Here is a 22,420-nt window from a genome sequence, read left to right on the forward strand (position 1 = left end):
CGTGACGTGCACGTGCGCGTGCGGCGTTGTAGTATACGGATCCTTATGAGAGATGGCACACCGCTTGCGTGACGTGTGCGTGTGCGGCTTCAACATTTTAGCGCACGCACACGCGCACGTCACGCACACGCAAGCCGGTGTGGCTCGGCCTTTATGAAATCAAGGCGAAATTCGAGTACCACTCCTATTAGATTAGGTAAGTGATTCGTAAAACCAGTTACCAAAGAGCCGTGAACTACTGAAATTTCTTTTATTTCGCATGGAAACAATAGACTACTTGGGCTCTTCTTGAACTGGGCAATGGAAGAATTCCAGAAAACATGTGAGCACGAATAAGAGTACCTAATTAGTTTTGGAATTTTCTTTGTTAAAAGTTTGCAAAAGTTAAAGTAGGTAAATAGTTTACTTCTAAGAATTCGAAGTGAGCAATTAGTGATACGGCCCGGTTCGAACTTTAAGATACCTACTACCTACGTCAAAAATTTGATAAAGATACGACACGGATCGAATATCAGTGTCGAAAGTGACGTTTTTGTTTGACAAAACGTCACTTGTGTAAAATTAAGTTTGCTGAAATAAAAGTCGTCTGTGCTATCAAAGTCGCTGCCGAGTTAGCTTGGTCTGACTCTACCATATTTTTTAATATATGGAATAGATTGTGACTTTGTCAATGTGAAATGATAAAAACCGGGCAAGTGCGAGTCGGACTCGCGCACGAAGGGTTCCGTACTATAATGAAAAAAAAAAAAACAAAAAAAAGCAAAAAGAAAACGGTCACCCATCCAAGTACTGACCCCTCCCGACGTTGCTTAACTTTGGTCAAAAATCACGTTTGTTGTATGGGAGCCCCATTTAAATCTTTATTTTATTCTGTTTTTAGTATTTGTTGTTATAGCGGCAACAGAAATACATCATCTGTGAAAATTTCAACTGTCTAGCTATCATGTGTAACTAAGGGTTCTAATTTCAAAAACAAAACAATTGCTGCTGGGTCTCAGGCTCAGGTTAAATATATCCTTCATATTGTAATACTAGTGTAGGTACTAAATAATCAAATGGAAGTTAGGTTAGTCTATAAGACTAACGGCTCGATTCGGAAAATGAATTAGATTTCTACTGTAAAATGTAAAAAATGTTTATTGTGTTAAACAATACAATTTGAATACAATTACAATTGAGTCCTCCTTGTAAGTATATGTATACCTGTATCAGGAGACTTCAACAAGTTACGATATGGATAATTTAAAGATATTTGTAAGATAGATATGTCAAATTTGACGTTTCCGCGATTCTGGAGGTCCTCTTGAACGATTTCGACTAGTTATGACTTAGATGTCCAAGTCACATCTAGTCGATATCTACTGTAGATCTAATTGATCTCTAAATCGTCTCTAGATCTTGTGATTATCTCGAAATCCGAATAGGCCTGTAAGTATTCCCAGGCTAGATATATAATGTAAATATAGATAGTCGTATTGAATAAATGTGTGTATTTCTATTTTGTGTCCGGATAGCATCGTCGTGTTGCACGCAATACGGTGTTTAGTGGGAGAAAACTTGTTTTACTAAGATATTACGTTTGTTCTAGCAATAAGCAGGCTTCCAACCCGGATTTCGTAAAGGCCCCTGTAAACAATGGCACAGAATAAATAATAGTACTAAGAACAGAAGACTCACTCTCTAACAAAACGCGTCTGTTACGATCAGCACAGATATGGCCGCTAGGTGGCGACAGCGCCACGCGCGGCTTATGGCAAGCCCCAAAATTGGGGCAAAACGGATGTTCTTTTAGCAACATGTAGCAAAGCGACGAAATCGCGGAGTGAGACACGCCGGACAATGGGCCAGCGCCGGCCACGCCAAGGGACGCATTTATGCGTTAGAAGGAGCAAGTGATATTGCTATCTCATTCTACCGCATGGCTGCGTCCCTTGGAGTGGCCGGCGCTGGCCCATTGTGTACAGGGGCCTTAAGGCTTATCGCACCTCACGAGAGCGTCAACTCAACTCTATAAATTAGTGCTGCTCGACACAACGTTGGCGCAACTGCGCAGCGACGACATTTTCCATAACGCTGACGGCATTGTAATAAAATTTATTTCACCACACCAACCCGAAGCAAATATTAAATGTAAAATATCAAACAAAATCAAACCAAATCAAATCCAAATGAATGTTATTAAATATTTATCACCCAAAATCATCATTTAAAAGTCGATTCTAGCAGCAAACATGAGAAAACAACTCAAAATTTGCATTTCATTACTTTGCCTCACATGTGAATAAAATGCAACTTTGCTATCGGTTTTTGAAGAGCAAAGTAAGCGTTTCCGAGCTGGTGTGGTGAAATAGTACATTTCGATGCTAGTGCGGAAGGTATGTCATTACTTCACGAGTACCGAGATATCGGACTCGGGACGAGTGAAGAATGACATTTCCGCACGTGTATCGAACGACGTTTTTTAATACAGTTGCGAAAAAATAAGAAAAACATTGTTAATCGTACACTAAACAAAAGTGGTAACAGTGACAGCTCGGTTAGACGTCGTCTTTAAGTATATTATATCTATGGGCGTTTGGCAGCTATTCCGTTCCATTCAGTCAACTTATTAAGAACGGAATTTTCAATATTGAATATTAAAAAATAAACGTGTTATAATGATGAAGAGGTAAGTAATTAAATATGAAATATGTAATATTTTTCGTATTCTTACATTAACGGTAGGTTTTTATGCTGATTACGACGTTTAAAGGAAACTAATATTAACACTCATCAATAAGTAGTCGTGAATTGGAACAAGTATAAATTTAAAAAAAATGGAAAAGTAAAAAGCACTAGTTCGAGATAACCAACTTTCCGCACGCTAAACAGCTACGTAAAGTAGCACTTTTTGAGCAACTGTATTAAAAATAATATTAACGTAAAGATTGAGGTTTTCATTGCACTCTTCAGATTACTCGATGGCCCTTACACAGAGGTATAAATTTTACTAATTGCCGTTCTTGTTATGGACAATGGAACTTAATTAATACTCAGATAGATTTCGTCCGATTTCCTCAAAAAGAGTACAACACTTGAATTGCCTCTGCCATGGCTGAAACCTCAATTAACTCAAGTCCACAACAACCCCGGAATAATTTAAAAGCAATGCGAGCACTTGTTTGTTATTTATCGCGAGGGCGCTTAACTGGCCAGTGGGCCCGATTCGGATTTTGAAATAGACATCTATTAGATATCTTTTAGACATCTCCAAAATACGATAACGATATGTTTAAGATCTGACAAAATGTTAGCGACGCTACGACAAGGCGCGGATTAGTCTAAGCTAGATTTAAAATATATTCGATTAAGGCTGTATTCGAAATAAAGATTTAAAGATAGGTAGGGAAACCGCGATTAGATTGTTAATAGATATAAGGACTTGTAATATTCGTTAGTTAAGTCGTAAGCTCGTATTAAGTTTTAGGTCACCTAGTACGATAGGTAAAAATGACTAAACTTATTTTCGGAATCCTAAGTAATCCCTATAAACTAGGCAAATTAATGTAGACGCTGCCATTGGTCAACCAAAGTGGGCGGGTCATGACAAGGAAGTCGCGAAATGAAAGGGACAGCACGACACGTTCCCATTGGTCGATCAAATCCAGGCTTAGCGCGACAGTATAGCGCAATTTTCACTATGAAACTAGCATGTTTCCTTTAATAGGTCATTATCCGTTAGAGTTACATCATGACAATGTTTGTAAATATTGTAGATCATTAGCCTAGTTACCCAGTAAGATAAGAATCGTAAGGCAAAACAAGTAAACAAAGCCCTGCAAGCGGGCACAAGGGTAATAAAACGCCTATTGTTCGTGATCCGTAGGCCTTTTGTTATCGCTCGTGGATAGGTTGAAGGGATTACCGAGCTCGTTATTGTTTATTTTTGTAGCTAAGTAACGTGTTTATTTTAACTATTTGTAATAGTTTTAAGTCGATAGTTAATTAGATATTTATAATATGAGTCGCGAAGCGATATGGAGATAATGAAAATTCACCCGAAAATGACCGTATTAAGTGACTAGTCAATCATAGGCCAAGAAAAACCGCGAATTAAAACGTGATTTTATCTCCCTATCGAAGGTGATTCTCTTTCTAGATTTTTAGTATAAAAGCCAGACGGCACCGCTTCGGATCGTACAGTAATCCAGCAGCAGCCGAAAAGGAAAAAAGGAAAAAGGAAGAAAACCGAAGAAAGCCTGAGGGATCCGAAGCTGTACCGCCTAATCGTTATAGGAGCATTTTTATATGAAGAACGCCGTTAATAAAAGTCAGTTTTTTATACTCGGAATCTTTTAATTAATCGTCGGGGCGATCGAGGACAATTCGTTGAGGGCTTCGCATTACGGTGCATCAGAGTCTGGGCCGGCTGCGGTTTCGAGCGAGGCGCCAGTAGACCAGTTACCTTCTCCAACTGCTATCGTCGGCTATATTGGACGTTGAGAGTTCAATATTTTCTGGTCCTTCGAGCCGGATCTACTGTCAGCGCACCGGGACGTCGTGTTCAAGACTACAGTACCTGCGAAGCAACTGTACAAATGACTGACAAAATGGTCATTACGCGTTCGAGGAAGGCAGCGTCGGTGCAGAGCGACGAGGATAGGCGACGTTATCTGGCTGAGGGCGCGGCGGCCGCGGAAAGGGCTGCCCGCGCCGAAGCGGAAAGGGCAGATGGCGTCGAGGCGGCGCGCCCGCTACTGACACCTATATCGTCGACCGACGCGCTTAGCGATCGTCCGCGGGCCGCTAGCGCTGAACCGTTTGGCGCGGCGACCGCATCACAGAATACCTTCAGGCCACAAGGGACCCCCTCGCAAGATAATACACTGTTGTGGAGCAGGGAGCTCCGCAAGCGGTTACGACGACTTGCGAGGCCCACACCGTTACCAGTGCGACGGGCGAAGGCGAAGCCCAAAGATGTCGCATCTACGCAGCAACAGGGAGTCACTATGGAGTCGAGCACACCGTATGCCCCTGCACCCAGTCAATCCGTACATTCGTGCGCTAGTACGGTCATCGAGGCTAGGCTCTCTCAAGTCGAGCTTGAAGCGAGCGAACGTCTAGCGGAGATACAACGAAAGGAGTTGCAGATCGAAGCCGACTTAATAAAGAAGAGGCTAGAAGCACAAAAATCGCAGATTCGAGCGGAAGGAAGTGTAGGCGCAGTCTCAGTCGTAGGGGACGTCGAGCCACAACAGAAGCGGATCCTGAAGTGGATAGACGACTCTCAGGACGATAAGCCGCTAACCGAACATATCGAGAAGAGGTTAGCCAACGAGCCACCACCGGACTACGAGACTCCTAGACGGCCTACGCGGGACGAGCGACATATGCGACGCCGCTCACCGAGCCGCGAGGAGCGTCAACGGCGATCGGAATCGCCACCGGAGGAGCCCCGTACGCCGCACACGGCGCGTACGCAACATACGGAAGGCACAGTTGCGGAGTCTATGCTGCACTTGTTCGAGAAGATGCAGATGGCGGCTCGCCCGGCACCTAAGGATATCTTCGAGCTACCTCACTTCTACGGCGACGTGAGCGAGTGGCGAAGTTTTTACAATACCTACGTCGAGACTACGAAGCGCTACAAGTTCACCGACTACGAGAACGTTGCAAGACTGCGTATGGCGTTACGCGGGGACGCTAAGATGTGCGTGTCACATGTCCTGTCTACAGCTACTCGTCCAGACATGGTTATACGTATACTGAAGAAGCAGTTTGGCCGAAGCGAGGTGCTTTTGGATAAAGCAATCGAGGACCTACGAAGACTGCCACCGTTGGGGCCGAGTGCGAACGACCTCAACACGTTTGCAATCAAGATTATGAACGTCGTATCTACTATCATGGACATAGATAGAAGACACTACGCCGACAATCCGTTGCTGATACGAGAAGTAACCGACCGTTTATCGCCTCATCTACGAAGCAGATGGTGCGACTACGCCAACAGACATCGAGATACTGACGACCCCGAGATCCTGCAGTTGGCTGATTTCCTAATGGAAGAGAGCGAGCTAGAGATGTCGTTCTGTCACGCTCGCGCGCCGGTGAAGCGCGCGCAGGGACAGACGACAGCACCGTTCGCGCGCGCGCCCGGCGCTAGACTGAACGCGCCCGCGCCGCGCTACTCCATCCCCACTCCAGCTCCGGCCGCAAATCGATGCAGCGGAGCGCAGAAGGCTACGTATGCGGCTCGACAAATCACAGCGAAGAGCACGTGTCTGTACTGCGGTGGCAATCACATTACTACAGATTGTCGCAAGCTGGCCGCGCAGAGTATAGGCGCTAGATGGGAGTGGGCAAGACTCAACCGTATATGCTTCAGATGTATGGACGCGAAACATTTGAAGTCGCAATGCAACGCGAAAGGGTGTGGCGTGACAGGCTGTCCGCACACGCATCATCGTTTGCTGCACGCCGAGCCTATGCAGGCTAGCAATAATATCAGCGGAGCTACAATGGCGGTAGCTCAATCGACGCATCGAGTGGTCGCCTCACCGAGAATGACGTCATCGTTTGCGGCAGCGGCCGAATCGGAGCCGCGGCCTACAAAACGAGAGGACAACGACCCGCGCGTCTACGTGTCGTCAACCCCAAATTTCAACGTGCTACTGAAGGTGCTGCCAGTAACCGTCACGGGGCCGAAGGGTACGGCTCAAATATTCGCGTTCCTCGACGATGGGTCAACGCTTTCCATGATCGATCAAGACGTCGCGGACGAAATCGGAGCAGTAGGTGAAGACGAACCTCTATGTCTACGAGGTATAAGAAACCTGAAGCACACATCCATCACGCAAACTGTAAAGGCGCAAGTGGGACCACTACGAGGAGGCACCGTGCACGAAATCGTCATGAAAACCGTAGAAGGACTTGGAATACGATCGCAATCACTCAACAAGGCCGAGTTGATGAAATACAAGCACTTAGAAGATCTGGGCGACGAATGCTACGTGGGTACAGGAGTACCGCAAATGCTGATTGGAGGCGATTTCTGCCACCTGAAGACCCCCATCGAGATCAGGCAGGGCGGAGAAGACGAGCCCTGCGCAATGAAGACACCCTTAGGCTGGGTATTTTTCGGGCGCATGCCGCGCATCATTCGTACAGTCGAGCAAACCGTACTTCATTGCCGCACAGATGACGACGAGTTAATCGATCAAGTGAAGAAGCATTGGTCGATTGAAGCGTTAGGAGTAACGAATAAAGAAAACGTTAGTCCGAGCGATCAGCGAGCCATCGACATTTTCAACGCTACAGTACGCAAGACCGCAGCGGGCCGGTACGAGGTCGGTCAACTGTGGGCGACGGACAACGTAAAGCTACCACCGAGCTACGTTATGGCGCGATCCAGATTACACAATTTGGAGATGAAGATGCGGCGCGATAAGGATTTCGCTGAAGATTACGAGGCCCAGATCCAGAAGCTGCTACAGAAAGGATACGCGGAACGTATCATGGAGCCGCCGCAAACCGACCGGACTTGGTTTTTGCCGCACTTCAGCGTTTTCAATTTAAATAAAGGCAAAGGAAGAGCCGCTTTTGACTGCGCGGCAAAAAGTCAAGGAAATAGTCTGAATGACTATATTTTATCGGGGCCAGACCTACTACGGAGCTTGTTAGGAATCCTACTACGATTCCGCGAATGGAATTTCGCGGTTGTCGCGGACATTCAAGAAATGTTCCTACAAATCCAGATGCGAGAAGAAGATCAACAGAGCCAGCTCTTCTTATGGCGCGGTACTAGAAGAGATATGGAGCCTCAAGTCTACAAACTGAACAGAGTTTGCTTTGGCAACGTGTCATCGCCTTTCCTAGCGCATTCAGTGCGCAATAGGAACGCAATCGACAATCGGGACAAATATCCGGACGCGGTCTACGATATTCACCACAACCATTATATGGACGACTACGTGGCATCGTACGAGACCGAAGATGAGCTGCTACGGGTATCGCAACAAGTGCGAGACTCGCACGCGGAGGGCAGCTTTTACCTACGAGGCTACGCGAGCAACAGTACGCGAATGTTAGCGAGCGTCGAGCCTGAATTACACGCAGCGCAAGGACCGACGCACCTGGGCGAAGGTCAACCTACGGTTCTAGGCATGACGTGGGACCCTAGAACTGACACTTTGGTCTACAACACGAAAATGCTGCGAGTTCCCGAGGCTGTGAAGCTACAGGAGCGGCCGCCGACGAAAAGGGAGCTACTCAGCGCGATAATGTCCATTTATGACCCTATGGGACTTATCGCACAATACGTTATCAGCGCGAAGATAATATTTCAACGAGTATGGACGAAAGGTACGACGTGGGACGCACCGCTAGAAGAAAAAGAAGCCGAGGACTTTTTTCAGTGGCAGAACGCACTGAAACACGTAGCGGCGCTACGCATACCTAGGCGGTATGAGTCACCGGGCGGAGTTACGAGATATACGCTACACATATTTACCGACGCGTCAACTGAAGCTTATTGCGCCGTGGCATATTGGCGTATCGAAAATTCAGAAGATGTACGAGTCAGCCTAGCAGCGGGCAAAAGCAGAGTCTGCCCCCTGAAAGTACTGTCAGTACCACGATTAGAGCTGACAGCCGCAGTTATCGGAGTTCGACTGGCCGAGACGATTAAAAAGGAGCAGCGATACGACGTCGAGAGGACTATCTACTGGACAGACTCGCGTGTATTGCTAGGATGGATTAAGGACGACGCGAGAAACTATAAGCCGTTCGTGTCACACCGTTTGGCTGAAATAGCTGAAAAATCGGACCGGCGAGCGTGGATGGTGGCCGGCGTACGTGCCAACCGACGTGAACCCGCCCGCAGACCACGCTACGAGAGGAAAGCCGGCGAGGAAATCACCGCACACGACGAGTGGTACAAAGGACCGTCATTTCTTTACCGACCAGAAACGGAGTGGCCGAGTCAAGAAACAGTCAGACCGACTGAAGAACTGCCTGAAAAGAAGAGCGGAGTCATAATAGAGACTACGTTATCTACTACTACGTCAAAGTTAGATCCGTCGAGCGTGCTACCGGATATACGACGCTTCAGTAACTACGATAGACTGATAAATTCGACAGCCTACGTTCTGCTTTTCATAGAGAAGCTGAAAACCATAGACAAGACGCTACAACTGCAAGTGAAGCACATAAAGCAAGCCGAGCATATGTGGCTTCAGAATAGCCAGCGACGAAGCTTTCCCGACGAGCTACGTACACTAAGCGCAGGACGTGATTTGGACAGGAAATCGCGAATATATACTCTAGCACCCGAGCTGTGCGACGACGGCGTGCTACGCATGAAGACAAGATTGGGAAACGCTCCAGTGTTGTACACATCGGTACGACCCGTAATACTGGACGGCAAGGACTAATTTACCAGATTAATGGTCCAACGCGCACACAGGCGAATGGCGCACATTCACAACGAGGCGATAATAAATCAGCTACGTCAAGATTACTGGATCCTACAACTACGACCTACCGTGAAAGCTGTAGCGCGAGACTGCGCGCTGTGTAAGCTACGTCGAGCTTCACCGCGAGCGCAGCCCCTTGGCGATCTACCACCCGAGCGGCTACAGGCTTACCAGAGGCCATTCACCTACACCGCGCAAGACTACCTCGGGCCTATGTACGTGACCATAGGACGACGACGAGAGAAACGCTGGGTGTGTCTGTACACATGCCTAGTAACACTGGCTATTCATTTGGAAACAGTACATAGCCTGTCAACCGATAGCGCTTTACTGGCGTTAAGGCGCTTCGCCGCACGAAGAGGATGGCCGAGCGTTATGTACAGCGACAACGCGACGTGCTTCAAGGCGGCATCGAACGAGCTACGCGAGGCCTACAGGCAATGGCTTCCGCAGTTGCAACAGTACGGCGTACAACAACGTATGGACTGGAAATTCATCCCCCCCGGCAACCCATCTGCAGGCGGAGCCTGGGAGCGGATGGTACGCACCGTGAAGACAGCGATGCTCTATACATTTAACACTAGAGCGCCAAAAACCGAAGTGTTCGAGACTCTACTGGCAGAGATCGAAAACATCGTCAATAGAAGGCCGTTAACGCACGTGAACGTCGATCCGGACAGCGAGGAAAGTCTCACACCTGCGCACTTTCTTCTACTTCACAACGCGAACCTACCAATGATTGGCGCTTACGACGAGAACGACAAGCGACAGTGGAGGGCTGCCCAGGCGCTAGCAGACCACTTCTGGCGGCGCTGGACCAAGGAGTACTTTCCACTGCTGGCACCGCGCAAATCATCCGACGACGGAGGACGACAGATCCGGCCGGGAGATGTAGTCATCATTTCCGAGCCCAGCGGACCACGCAGCGTGTGGCCTAAAGGAGTCGTCGAGACCGTCTACCATGGACCCGACGGACGGGTTCGCTCCGCAGACGTCAGGACGAGGCACGGGACGCTGCGCAGGCCGAGCTGCAAGCTAGCAGTCATCGCGTCGCAACCCATGCACCAGGAGTCTTCGACTGCGGGGACAAAATGTTAGCGACGCTACGACAAGGCGCGGATTAGTCTAAGCTAGATTTAAAATATATTCGATTAAGGCTGTATTCGAAATAAAGATTTAAAGATAGGTAGGGAAACCGCGATTAGATTGTTAATAGATATAAGGACTTGTAATATTCGTTAGTTAAGTCGTAAGCTCGTATTAAGTTTTAGGTCACCTAGTACGATAGGTAAAAATGACTAAACTTATTTTCGGAATCCTAAGTAATCCCTATAAACTAGGCAAATTAATGTAGACGCTGCCATTGGTCAACCAAAGTGGGCGGGTCATGACAAGGAAGTCGCGAAATGAAAGGGACAGCACGACACGTTCCCATTGGTCGATCAAATCCAGGCTTAGCGCGACAGTATAGCGCAATTTTCACTATGAAACTAGCATGTTTCCTTTAATAGGTCATTATCCGTTAGAGTTACATCATGACAATGTTTGTAAATATTGTAGATCATTAGCTTAGTTACCCAGTAAGATAAGAATCGTAAGGCAAAACAAGTAAACAAAGCCCTGCAAGCGGGCACAAGGGTAATAAAACGCCTATTGTTCGTGATCCGTAGGCCTTTTGTTATCGCTCGTAAATAGGTTGAAGGGATTACCGAGCTCGTTATTGTTTATTTTTGTAGCTAAGTAACGTGTTTAACTATTTGTAATAGTTTTAAGTCGATAGTTAATTAGATATTTATAATATGAGTCGCGAAGCGATATGGAGATAATGAAAATTCACCCGAAAATGACCGTATTAAGTGACTAGCCAATCATAGGCCAAGAAAAACCGCGAATTAAAACGTGATTTTATCTCCCTATCGAAGGTGATTCTCTTTCTAGATTTTTAGTATAAAAGCCAGACGGCACCGCTTCGGATCGTACAGTAATCCAGCAGCAGCCGAAAAGGAAAAAAGGAAAAAGGAAGAAAACCGAAGAAAGCCTGAGGGATCCGAAGCTGTACCGCCTAATCGTTATAGGAGCATTTTTATATGAAGAACGCCGTTAATAAAAGTCAGTTTTTTATACTCGGAATCTTTTAATTAATCGTCGGGGCGATCGAGGACAATTCGTTGAGGGCTTCGCATTACGGTGCATCAGAGTCTGGGCCGGCTGCGGTTTCGAGCGAGGCGCCAGTAGACCAGTTACCTTCTCCAACTGCTATCGTCGGCTATATTGGACGTTGAGAGTTCAATAAAGTTCGAATACGGCAGAGTGTTACTCGACCCGGGGGATGTACAAAGGAAATTTTAATAGTGGAAACTCACTCGACACAAAGGTAGAGTGTAAGGGGGACTTTTGAGACTGCAAATACACTTACTTTGTTTTTGTACTACTACAAATACTTTGTTTATGTAAGTTAAGTTACACGATAAATATAAGCTAAGGGATGGAGCCTCCTTGTAAGGTAAAATAGCTTGTGTTGGGAGTTTGTGGGGTTGTGTATATAATTCTAGTCACTCCAGCAATCATCATCATCATCATCATTTCAGCCTATATACGTCCCACTGCTGAGCACAGGCCTCCTCTCATGCGCGAGAGGGCTTGGGCTATAGTCCCCACGCTAGCCCAATGCGGATTGGGGACTTCACATACACCTTTGAATTTCTTCGCAGATGTATGCAGGTTTCCTCACGATGTTTTCCTTCACCGAAAAGCTAGTGGTAAATATCAAATGATATTTCGTACATAAGTTCCGAAAAACTCATTGGTACGACCCAGGATTTGAACCCGCGACCTCCGGATTGAAAGTCAGACGTCATATCCACTCGGCCACCACTGCTTTTTTAAAGACTCCAGCAATGTATGCGATAAAATATTTAGGTTTAGGTAGAAAAAGGACAGGAGAGCAGACCCAAGCGTGCAGCGGCGGTAGCACGGTCGCATTGTTATCGCCTGTTACGTTCTAACAAGTAATTAAGTGAGAAGGTGACAGGCATAGTGACAGGCGATAAAAATACAACCATGCTGCAACCACAGATAAAAGAGAAATGGTTAGCTGGAAGAAAAAGAACAAGGCCCAAAAACAAGCCCTTAGAAACTTACGTTAGACGTAAGTATTTTTATTGTGGTTTAATGGTTAAACGCTAAGGGCATTAGACAAGCGCCTCGACTGCCCGCAACACGAAACGCTGACAGAAATTCGCAAATTGCGGGGATCTTTCTCTTTTACTCCAATGAAGGCGTAATTAGAGTGACAGAGAAAAATGCCCGCAATTGACGATTTTTGATTTTCACGGTAGCCGTCCTGGACAGAAGTAGTCATTGGTAGGTCTATAGATATAAATTACTAACATAGTGTTAAGTCTAAAATGTTACCAACAAAATATGGATCGCTATTGGTCTGAAATAAAGTTTTTTTTTTAATGGCGCTGTGAAAGATAGAATAGAAGTAGTTTTCATATTAACTCACATTATAGACGGGTCTAACGCGAATTATATTCAATTACCTTTATTTACCGATGTTTCGACACAGGTTTCACTGGTCGTGGTGGTCGTGGTCGTGGTGGTGGTGGTGGTGGTGGTGGTGGTGGGCGTGGTTAGACCCGTCTATAATGTGAGTTAGTATGTATTCAAAACGCGAAAGTTTAAAATATTATAGAAGTAGTTTTCGTTATTTACTATCTGGCTACCGCTTGAATTGGTGAACTTGGCTGGTGAACGTTCTGTAAGTACCTAATACTATTATTTATTCTGTGGGGCATAGACTAGGAATCCTCTAGACCGAGCTTAGAGCAATTATTTCATGCAACTGATGATGCCAAAAATGCGGGGGTGCGCGGGACGAGGTGAGCGAAGTCCCGTGCCGTGATTGGTCCGTTCAAAGACACGGATGTCACACAAAGACACTTTCGACTCGATCGTGGAGTACAATTACCGTATGCGTGGCAGAGGGGGTAGCGCGACTATGCTAAGTCTGATGGAGGATGTTTTGTCTGTGCTGTGGGGCTACGCACGGCGTAGACTACCTATAAGCTACAAGAACACATTAACAAGAGTAATAAAATTGTAATTAGTGCGCTGCATAGTATAAATCATGTCACATGTCACCAGATAATGAAAAGTTGAAAGCCTATTATGGCGACCTAACAACAAAGTCAAAGGCAACTGCAAAATAAAATATTCGCTCACGATTTTTCACAACCTAAAGCTGTTTTTAAAGCATCAATCATGCTCAATTGCTCGCCACTGTAATAAAGCGAAAGCACATTGCTTGATGCGACACATAGGTCATTTCTAACGCTCGCCAGTGTACTATAACGGGCATACCACGCAGTGTCCGTGTTCAAATACCCTCGCGTGTCCACCCTGTATTTAAAATGTTAACCTCTTTGGAAAATCAGCTCTATGATTGTAGAAACACTGTCCATTTTCGAGTGGCAGCGTTTGCTACTGCGGTACTCAAAGCTAATTATAAAATTAAAAAGTTTGTACAGTGTGATGCATAATTAAAGGGCCAGCAAAACTTATCAAGATTGTTTTGTGATGTATATTTTAGACCTTATTCATTAGAGAATAAGAGCGGAATTTTAAGGTTAATATACGTATTTGTTGTAGTTAGTAGCTGACATAGTTATGAAGGCTTTGCAGGCACATTGAGCGTCAAGTGGGTGGTGCGGAGAAAATTGCAGTGTAGGCGGTTAAATGGCTTTTATTCAGCTCTCTTTGTGGTTAGGTATGAGTAAATGTCTGCAACTTCTAAGTTATATTGTTCTATATACTATCAGAAATCAGAAATTATTTATTTGCATTGATACAGTATGGGGATGTTACAAAATATAGAAGAGAATATAGAGAATATACGGCGCGATTCGGGAAATGAATTAGGGATTCACTAGGTATATGAAATAGTAAAGATATGTGATGTTCCATAGCAAAAGGTACCATCACCCCCGCTGAATATTGGAGCGGCGTTAATAATAGCGTAAGCGCCAGCCGCCATAAGGTACCTTTTGCCGTCGAACGTCACATATCTTTACTATTTCATATCTATTGAATCTCTAAATCATTTCCCGAATCGCGCCGATAGTGTTTAGAGACGTATTGTCAAAGTAAATTATGTAGCCACTGTAAATTTACTGCCATTTTTCGACAGAACATAAAACTGTTAGAACGCCATTTGACTTTGATCTTTATTATTTTACTGATATGTGTTAACTTATTAAATATTATGATTAACGCCATCTACTTGACTATAGGCCAAAGGTATGGTGCAATCTTTTCAAGCGATGACGCCATAACCTTCAGCCTACTCTCGAGTAGATGGCGTTAATATTAATACTTATTTAACAAGTTAACATATATCAGTGAAAGAATAATGATCAAAGTCAAATGGGGATCTAACGGTTTTAATCGTTTGTCGAAAGATGGCAGTAAATGTACTGTAGCTACATAAATTACCACGACAGTAACTCTATTTCAAATTCTCTTTGATACTGTTGAATGAGTGTACTACCGTCAACTGCTTTAATATTGCTTAAAACGCCAAACATTGCCTGGCTTGAAACAGTGCTTCTATATCAAATGACTGTGTATATCTTAATTAGCAGACGTCATTTTAACAGCATTTTCGCTGCAGCAACCCTAATGACTAATTAGCATTAATTGCGTTAATATGAACTTTAATTTATACCATTTCAATTGGAATTATCTAAAGTATCTAAACCAATTCCGTTAACACCACTCCGCTGCACCAAAAATGTTATAAAATTTATGATGTCTGGTATACAGACAAAACATCTTCCAGACTGAGAATAGTCGCGCTACCCCCTCTGCCACGCATGCGGTAATTTTACTCCATGTTCGAGTTGAAAGTGTCTTGTGTGACGTCCGTGTCTTTGAACGGACCAATCACGGCACGGGACTTAGCTCACCTCGTCCCGCGCACCCCCGCATTTTTGGCATCATCGGTTGCATAAAATAATTGCTCTAAACTCGGTCTAGAGGATTCCTAGTCTATGGTCTGGTACTACCGCGGAGACGATATCACGTCATTACAGTCGCACTAATAAAAGTCTGCAGCGGATTTGATAGCCCACGCAGCGTAAGTGTTATTTATACGTCATAATTTCATAGAAGTTTGACGTTTAGAATGACACTTGCACTGCGTGGGCTATCAAAATCGCTGCAGACTTTTACGGTCTGACTATATGAGAGAAGTACCTGAACCCACTTTATGTGTTTTATAAAATATATAAACAAACACACGACGTTCTGTTTTTCCTCTCCTCTGTTTGTCTCAAGGGCCCTATAAATGACTAAGAACACCAAGTGTCATAAACTGGCAACAACTGGACTTTCTGACCCACAAGTCGACCTCTCGGGGCCTTTTAGAAGTCGCAGAAATAATAAAAAATTTATTGCAGTGTTGAAGTTTCTTTATTACTCCAAGGGGACAGGTACAGTCGCCATCAGATATATCGGAGCAGCTAAGGCGCTCACAAATATCTGAACACGCCTCTATTGTCAGGCCGTTAGAGTTTGTGCTCAGATATTGTGAACACCTTGGCCGCTCCGATATATCTGATGGCGACTGTACTAGGTGCAGAAGGTTCACTCTCTAACAAATAGCGTCTATTAAGGTTCCGTCACACAGGCGCGTTTTGCAGGCGGCGCGTGACCGGGGCGTGTCGATTTTACATATAAAACGCTCACACCCCGCCCGGAAAACGCGTCTGTGTGACGGAACCTTTACGACAGATATGACCGCGAGGTGGCGCAAGCGCGAGCGGGCGTCCGTTCCGTAGCGGTGCGCGGCAACTACTATGGCTAGACAACAAAATTGGTGTGGGCCGCATGTACTTGTAGCGATGCGACGACATCGCGGAGTGAGCCACGCCTGGTAGAGTTGATACTCGTGGAGATTTGCAAAATTAGGTATTGTTTGGTTGGTTGCAAATCCATAATGTCCAAGACACGTGTACTTTAAGCATGTCGTTTTAAAATGAGAGCGTTACTTTGATTGTATGAGAGCGGCTATTGGCGGCGGGTTCGTGTGACTCATAAAAGTCATAAACTATACATTTTATAAAACCATTTTTGCAATACGTAAAACAAGCAAGTATTATTTAAGACAAAAATAATTGTATTAGAGTCTGTTCGTAAAAAGAAGAGTTGTGGAATGTATGGGGCCCAATCCGCCCAATACATTCCACGACTCTTCTCTTTGGCTATGTGCACGACTGGTGCTGCCCTCATTTTGGCGGAATTTCTACGTTAAATCTTATGGAGTAAAATTAGTTCAAGCGGCTGCCGCTAGTACTAATCTCGGACATTCCATAAGATTACCTGTGTTTGTGACGATTAGCGCCACCGACTTCGCACGTTCCCAATAGTTTTAATTGAAACAAGTTTTATATATATGCGCAATAACTTTATTGGTATAGCAGTTAATTTAATGTACCTACAAAACATCTAAATATCACAACACATTACACTTCTACATCTACAACATCTTAAAATCTAAAAAAACAGCCATTTGTTCATATACAGTAAAATTATACATTTTGCGTTTGCGTCAAATCCGGTAGTTCTGATTTTTTGCAGGCGTGTTTATGATGTTGGCCCAATGAATAATCCAAATTTGTGACCTCGAGCGCCGAACGCAACTTTGTCAAAAATTGAATAAACCGCAATTTTTTTTAGATTTGGGCGATTATAACCCTAAAGTACTAATTTTTGGTAGTAACTTCCTAGGGCGTTTTTAAAGTAGACTAAATTTGCTACAATAAGACACTAGAATGGTCTCTGTACATCTAATATTTTCCGATATAAAGCCTTTCAAAATTTTATAATTTTACGTCAGTTCTTAGCTATAATATAAGGGTTAGGTTGGTAATTTATATGGAACTCATCACCGGCACGTTCTACAAAATATTTACTATCCATAAAAAAATGTATGAGTGCCTATTTTGAAAAAATATTTTTTTTATGGAAAATAAATATTTTGTAGAACGTGGCGGTGATGAATTCCATATAAATTACCTACCTAACCCTTATATTATACCTAAGAACTGATGTAAAATTTTAAAATTTTGAAAGGCTTTATCTCGGAAAATATTAGATGTACAGAGACAATTCTAGTGTCTTATTAGCAAATTTAGTCTACCTTAAAAACGCCCTAGGAAGTTACTACCAAAAACTAGTACTTTAGGGTTATAATCGCCCAAATCTAAAAAAAAATTGCGGTTTATTCAATTTTTGACAAAGTTGGGTTCGGCGCTCGAAGTCACAAACTTGGATTATTCATTGGGCCAACATCATAAACAAGCCTGCAAAAAATCAGAACTACCGGATTTGACGCAAAAGAGCCAGGTTACAAAATTCGACAAATTTACTGGATTAATAACGCACATTTTCTTAATAATATTGCTAAAAAATAACATTTTTTTTGTATTCTATATTTTGCTGATATTGCTATAAAAAATTCACAAGAAAAATTACAACAAAGAAAGATAATAAGCGTTGTTATTGTTATCGTTATTTTTGTATTAAGTTTATGACGTAAAAACGGTTAAATTACACACTATACTGACGGCTTGTTGAATATCTACTACAGCAGTGAGAGGAAGCGAAGCGTTATACTAAAGACAATCAGTTAGATCGCATGCACCAATGGGAGTGGGTCCTTGCTTCGCTTTGCAAAAGGGCATCCAATATCAGACGATTCTCAATACCGGTAAATCCGATATTGGCCACAATACCAAAATTCCAGAAGGCAGGTGAATATGACCACTAAAATGCGAACTGAAGTGAAAATTTTGCGTGATAATTAGTATGCAATGTAATGGCATTCATGGAACCATGCTGCGCCCCAGGTATATCTGTGTTTTTAGGATTTTAGGGTTCCGTACCCAAAGGGTAAAACGGGACCCAATTACTAAGACTTCGCTGTCCGTCCGTCCGTCCGTCCGTCTGTCCGTCTATCTGTCACCAGGCTGTATCTCACGAACCGTGATAGCTAGACAGTTGAAATTTTCACAGATGATGTATTTCTGTTGCCGCTATAACAACAAATACTAAAAACAGAATAAAATAAAGACTTAAGTGGGGCTCCCATACAGCAAACGTGATTTTTGACCAAAGTTAAGCAACGTCGGGCGTGGTCAGTACTTGGATGGGTGACCGTTTTCTTTTTGCATTTTTTTTTCCGTTTTTTTTTTTTGCTTTATGGTACGGAACCCTTCGTGCGCGAGTCCGACTCGCTCTTGCCCGGTTTTTTCTATTCGAGTTTGGAATCATTTGCCTTGATGTCTTTTTCTGTTATATGGAATACTTCATCAACTGCCGAAGTACTTTGAAAACGCGAGTAAAACATCTGACATTCTAACATCGTCATCATCAGATATCGTAAATATTAAGGTGGCCACTGACGAGCCGTCCAACAGTCCAAATAGCGTGGCTGCAATCCAAAATCGGTCCGTGAATGTCAAAAACGTACAATGTTTAATATTAGGATGCCGTCCATTTGGATGAATCCATTGTAACGGCATCCATTTGGAAGACTCGTCAGTGGCCTGCTTTATAGCATTTTCGGTGCAGCGGAGTGGTGTTAACGGAATTGGTATAACTAGATAGATAGTTTCAACTGAAATGGTAAATTAAGTTTAATATTAACGTAATTAACGCTAATAAACCATTAGGGTTGAAATTGTTTATACCAATTCCGTTAACACCACTCCGCTGCACCGGAAATGCTATAAAATTTACGATGTCTGGACTAGGGAATGCAAATCGGTTATTTTTTGTATGGAAATAATCGGTTACTAACCGAAACCGCGGTTATTTCCATACAAAAAATAACCGATTTGCATTCCTTAGTCTGGACGTCTGGTCATCACACATAATATCGTCGGGTAACAAGCAAAAGTCACTAAGTACTATCAAAACATTAAAGTAACAAAGCACTTTATTACACTTGTAACACGGTTTATTGTCCAATAATTTCAATGGTGTTAGTTAGTGACTTTTGTTTGTCACCCGACGATATACGAATACTCGTATTCTTGAATGCTCAACTCAATGAAAGAAAATAGAACAGTAACACATTAAAAATAGGACCATTAGGCGGTCTTATCACTAAAAAACGATGTCTTTCACCTTTGGATGTTTTTAATAAACTCGTAAAAATAAATCAATGCAAAGAAATAAATAAAAACATTAATTACTATTTCGCCTTTACGGATTTTTGAACTACTATAAAAATCGGGAAATTTAAGTACCTAGTTTTTTTTTGTATGTATAATTACCGGTAATTTGGTGACACATACCATCTTTAAAAGCATGGAATTGGAGTTCTTCACAGTTAAAATGTAAATACAATAAATGACCATGTTAGTTCGAAATCGTTTAGATCTTCTTTACGCTACGTCTTACGTAGGCGAACAACGCGCGAACGCGGCGCGGCGCGGCGCGGCGAAATCAATCCTTTGATGCCCATAGAAGTGTCCTACGTAAGCGATCTCGTTGCGAACGCGGTGCGGCGCGATTTGCACGCGAATGTCAGGCGCCGCGTTCGCGCGTTGTTCGCCTACGTAAGACGTAGCGTTATATTTCCAAATTGATACTTGTAATCAAACATAGATAGCGATTCGGTAGAGAACTCTTGTTTTGCAAGCCAGGCAATGTTTGGGCATATAATTCCTAATTAGTCTAGCTGTTCTAGATATAACTATGTATATACTAATATTTAATAAATAGCTAACTAAACTAACCAGGGTGCGTAGCCAACGTGCAATCGTTAAAGGGGCCCACAGATTACCAGTTTGCCGGACGATATCAGCCTGTCAGTTGTTCGGAACTGTCACCTTTTGCGTGTCTGACAGGCCGATATCGTCCGGCGGATTGATAATCAGTGGGACCCTTTAACGCTCCGTAGCGAATGAAACGCAATTATCACTAACGCACTAGTGTGGAAGAGTGATAGAAAGAGACTACGATACTCTACGCAGCGATAAAGATTGGCACGTTGGCTAATACGCGCCCTGTTTTATAATACTATTTAATAAGTACTTAAACTATATCACGTTTTTAAAAGCTCTAAACACGGAAACCTATTCTTCTAAAACAGAATTTAGCTGATGATGGTATTTGTGTATATAGACCTTCTTGGGGTCGTATTTGTCGAGCAGGGCCGCCCAGGCTTCGGGCTCCTCCTTGATGAGGTGGTGGATCACTTTGCGCATGCCTCCCTTCTGGGCGATGGTGCATTTGGTACAGCCGGTTTGTAGGGCGTCAGTGATGTGTGCTGAAAAATATAATTAATAAGATAAACAGACCAATCCGAACTTAAGACGAAACAGGAGCTGAGTTTTAAATATTTTAGGTAAATATACCTGTCTCGCTAACGGAAGCGGCTCCTAAAACTAGTGCGATAAGGACAAGGCGAAAAATCCTGCGTAAAAATCTCAAAAATCGAGGTTTCGTACTCGACTGTTTCCTCCTCCAAAACTTAACCAAACTTGGAAATCTAAATGATTATTAAATTATCTGTGTCGGACCGTTTTGCTTTTTTGGCTAATTGATATCAGTTTTGAATACTACGCCTCTCATTGCGGCATAGTCAATGAGGCCCTTTTGGCCATTATTGAAGGGCTCTAGCGCATTAAAAAACAAAAATATCAAAAAAAAAACGGTCCGATACAGATATTGACAATATTAATCTGTGTTGATCAAATATTGCTCTAGCATCAAAACCCACGGAGGAAACAGTCGAGTACGTTCGTATGGAGAAATGACCACTCCTGTTGGCTCATAACAATGCAGTGTGATGACTGTATTTACTAAGAGCTATCGCACCGGTGTTCCGAAATTGTCGCAAGTTCAAGTCTTCCCGGAAGCGGCGAATATTTCCATTTTCATGTAATAGATTTTTTTAAATATTTATTTGTGACGTTATCTATGAAAAGGGACCTTATTGTCGATGGCGCTTACGCTATTGTTAACGAAGCTCCGATAGGAATACTACGCGACGCTCTGTGGCGTAAGCGCCAGCGACAATGAGGTCCCTTTTCGTAGATAATGCCCCATTTATTGATCTTACCTTTGAGAAGCCTGCCCTCTGGCGTGCATTTCCCTTTCTCCAGCACACACCTCACGTATGCCGCCATCAGCCGCTTGTTACCAATGATGGCGTCGATGTCTAACGAGTCGTACTTCTCTGTGTACTTCTCACTCTCTGCCAGCACCAGCGTGAAGAGGACGGCGATAGTGATGAGGATGGACTTCATTCTGTAAGAAAGTTCAACTTAAAATATAGATAAGCATGTCATCATCATGTTGGTGAAGTAATCACCAATAAGTAGGTAAAGACAACTATGTATACGGGGCAGCTACACTGCATACATACGTACCTACACTAGATAGGTAGACCAGGTGTGGCTACCACCAGTTTGGCACTGACATAAACGCTATCGAGAACGTAACTTACTTTCTATACACCTCGCTCGTACTCGCCATATTAGTACGAAAGAGATGTATAGAAAGGAAATTACATAGACGTTAGCGTATATGTCAGTTTTGACACTGTCAGGAACTACGGGTATAGGTCGCAGTACTAAACCGATTCTCGTGAAATTTTTTGAGCATCAGGTTTGGTATAGTAATATTTTTTATCACGTTTCGTTTTTTGGAAAAAGTTCAAAATGGCGGAAATTTTCATAAAGGACTTAAGTGCCAGTAGGGTCTACATAGCCTGGGAAGTACTGTCATAAGGTGCAAATTTTGGTATCGGATGAATTCACTTAGCACAGATGTAATATACGTAAAGCTAAGCTAATTGAGCCCGGTAGACATCCGCCACCCCCTGGCAGGTAGGCAGGGGGGGCAGTCAAAGTAATTTGTAATGGATTCAAGCTTTGAACTCCTTTTTAACC

General features: G+C 43.6%; 2 protein-coding genes across 2 annotated transcripts in view; one reads left to right on the forward strand and one right to left on the reverse strand.

Moving 5' to 3' along the window:
* Positions 1-22,420, forward strand: part of LOC134671780 (transient receptor potential cation channel trpm) — a 410,982-nt gene that overhangs the window by 167,240 nt on the left and 221,322 nt on the right. The gene's annotated exons all lie outside the window — the stretch shown is intronic.
* LOC134672289 (allergen Tha p 1-like) lies at positions 20,600-21,775 on the reverse strand. Its single transcript, XM_063530185.1, has 2 exons — positions 21,589-21,775; positions 20,600-20,793 (listed from the first exon to the last, which is right to left on the reverse strand). Exons 1-2 carry the CDS (start codon positions 21,773-21,775, stop codon positions 20,600-20,602), a joined length of 381 nt encoding a protein of 126 aa, XP_063386255.1.

The sequence above is a fragment of the Cydia fagiglandana genome, chromosome 16, assembly GCF_963556715.1.
Source record: "Cydia fagiglandana chromosome 16, ilCydFagi1.1, whole genome shotgun sequence".
NCBI lineage: Eukaryota > Metazoa > Arthropoda > Insecta > Lepidoptera > Tortricidae > Cydia > Cydia fagiglandana.

Coding starts and splice junctions, on each gene's coding strand:
- LOC134672289 (XM_063530185.1), bottom strand. CDS start 21,775: ATGAAGTCCATCCTCATCACTATCGCCGTCCTCTTCACGCTGGTGCTG. Junction 20,794..21,588: donor AGAGGGCAGGCTTCTCAAAG/GTAAGATCAATA, acceptor TATATTTTTCAG/CACACATCACTGACGCCCTA.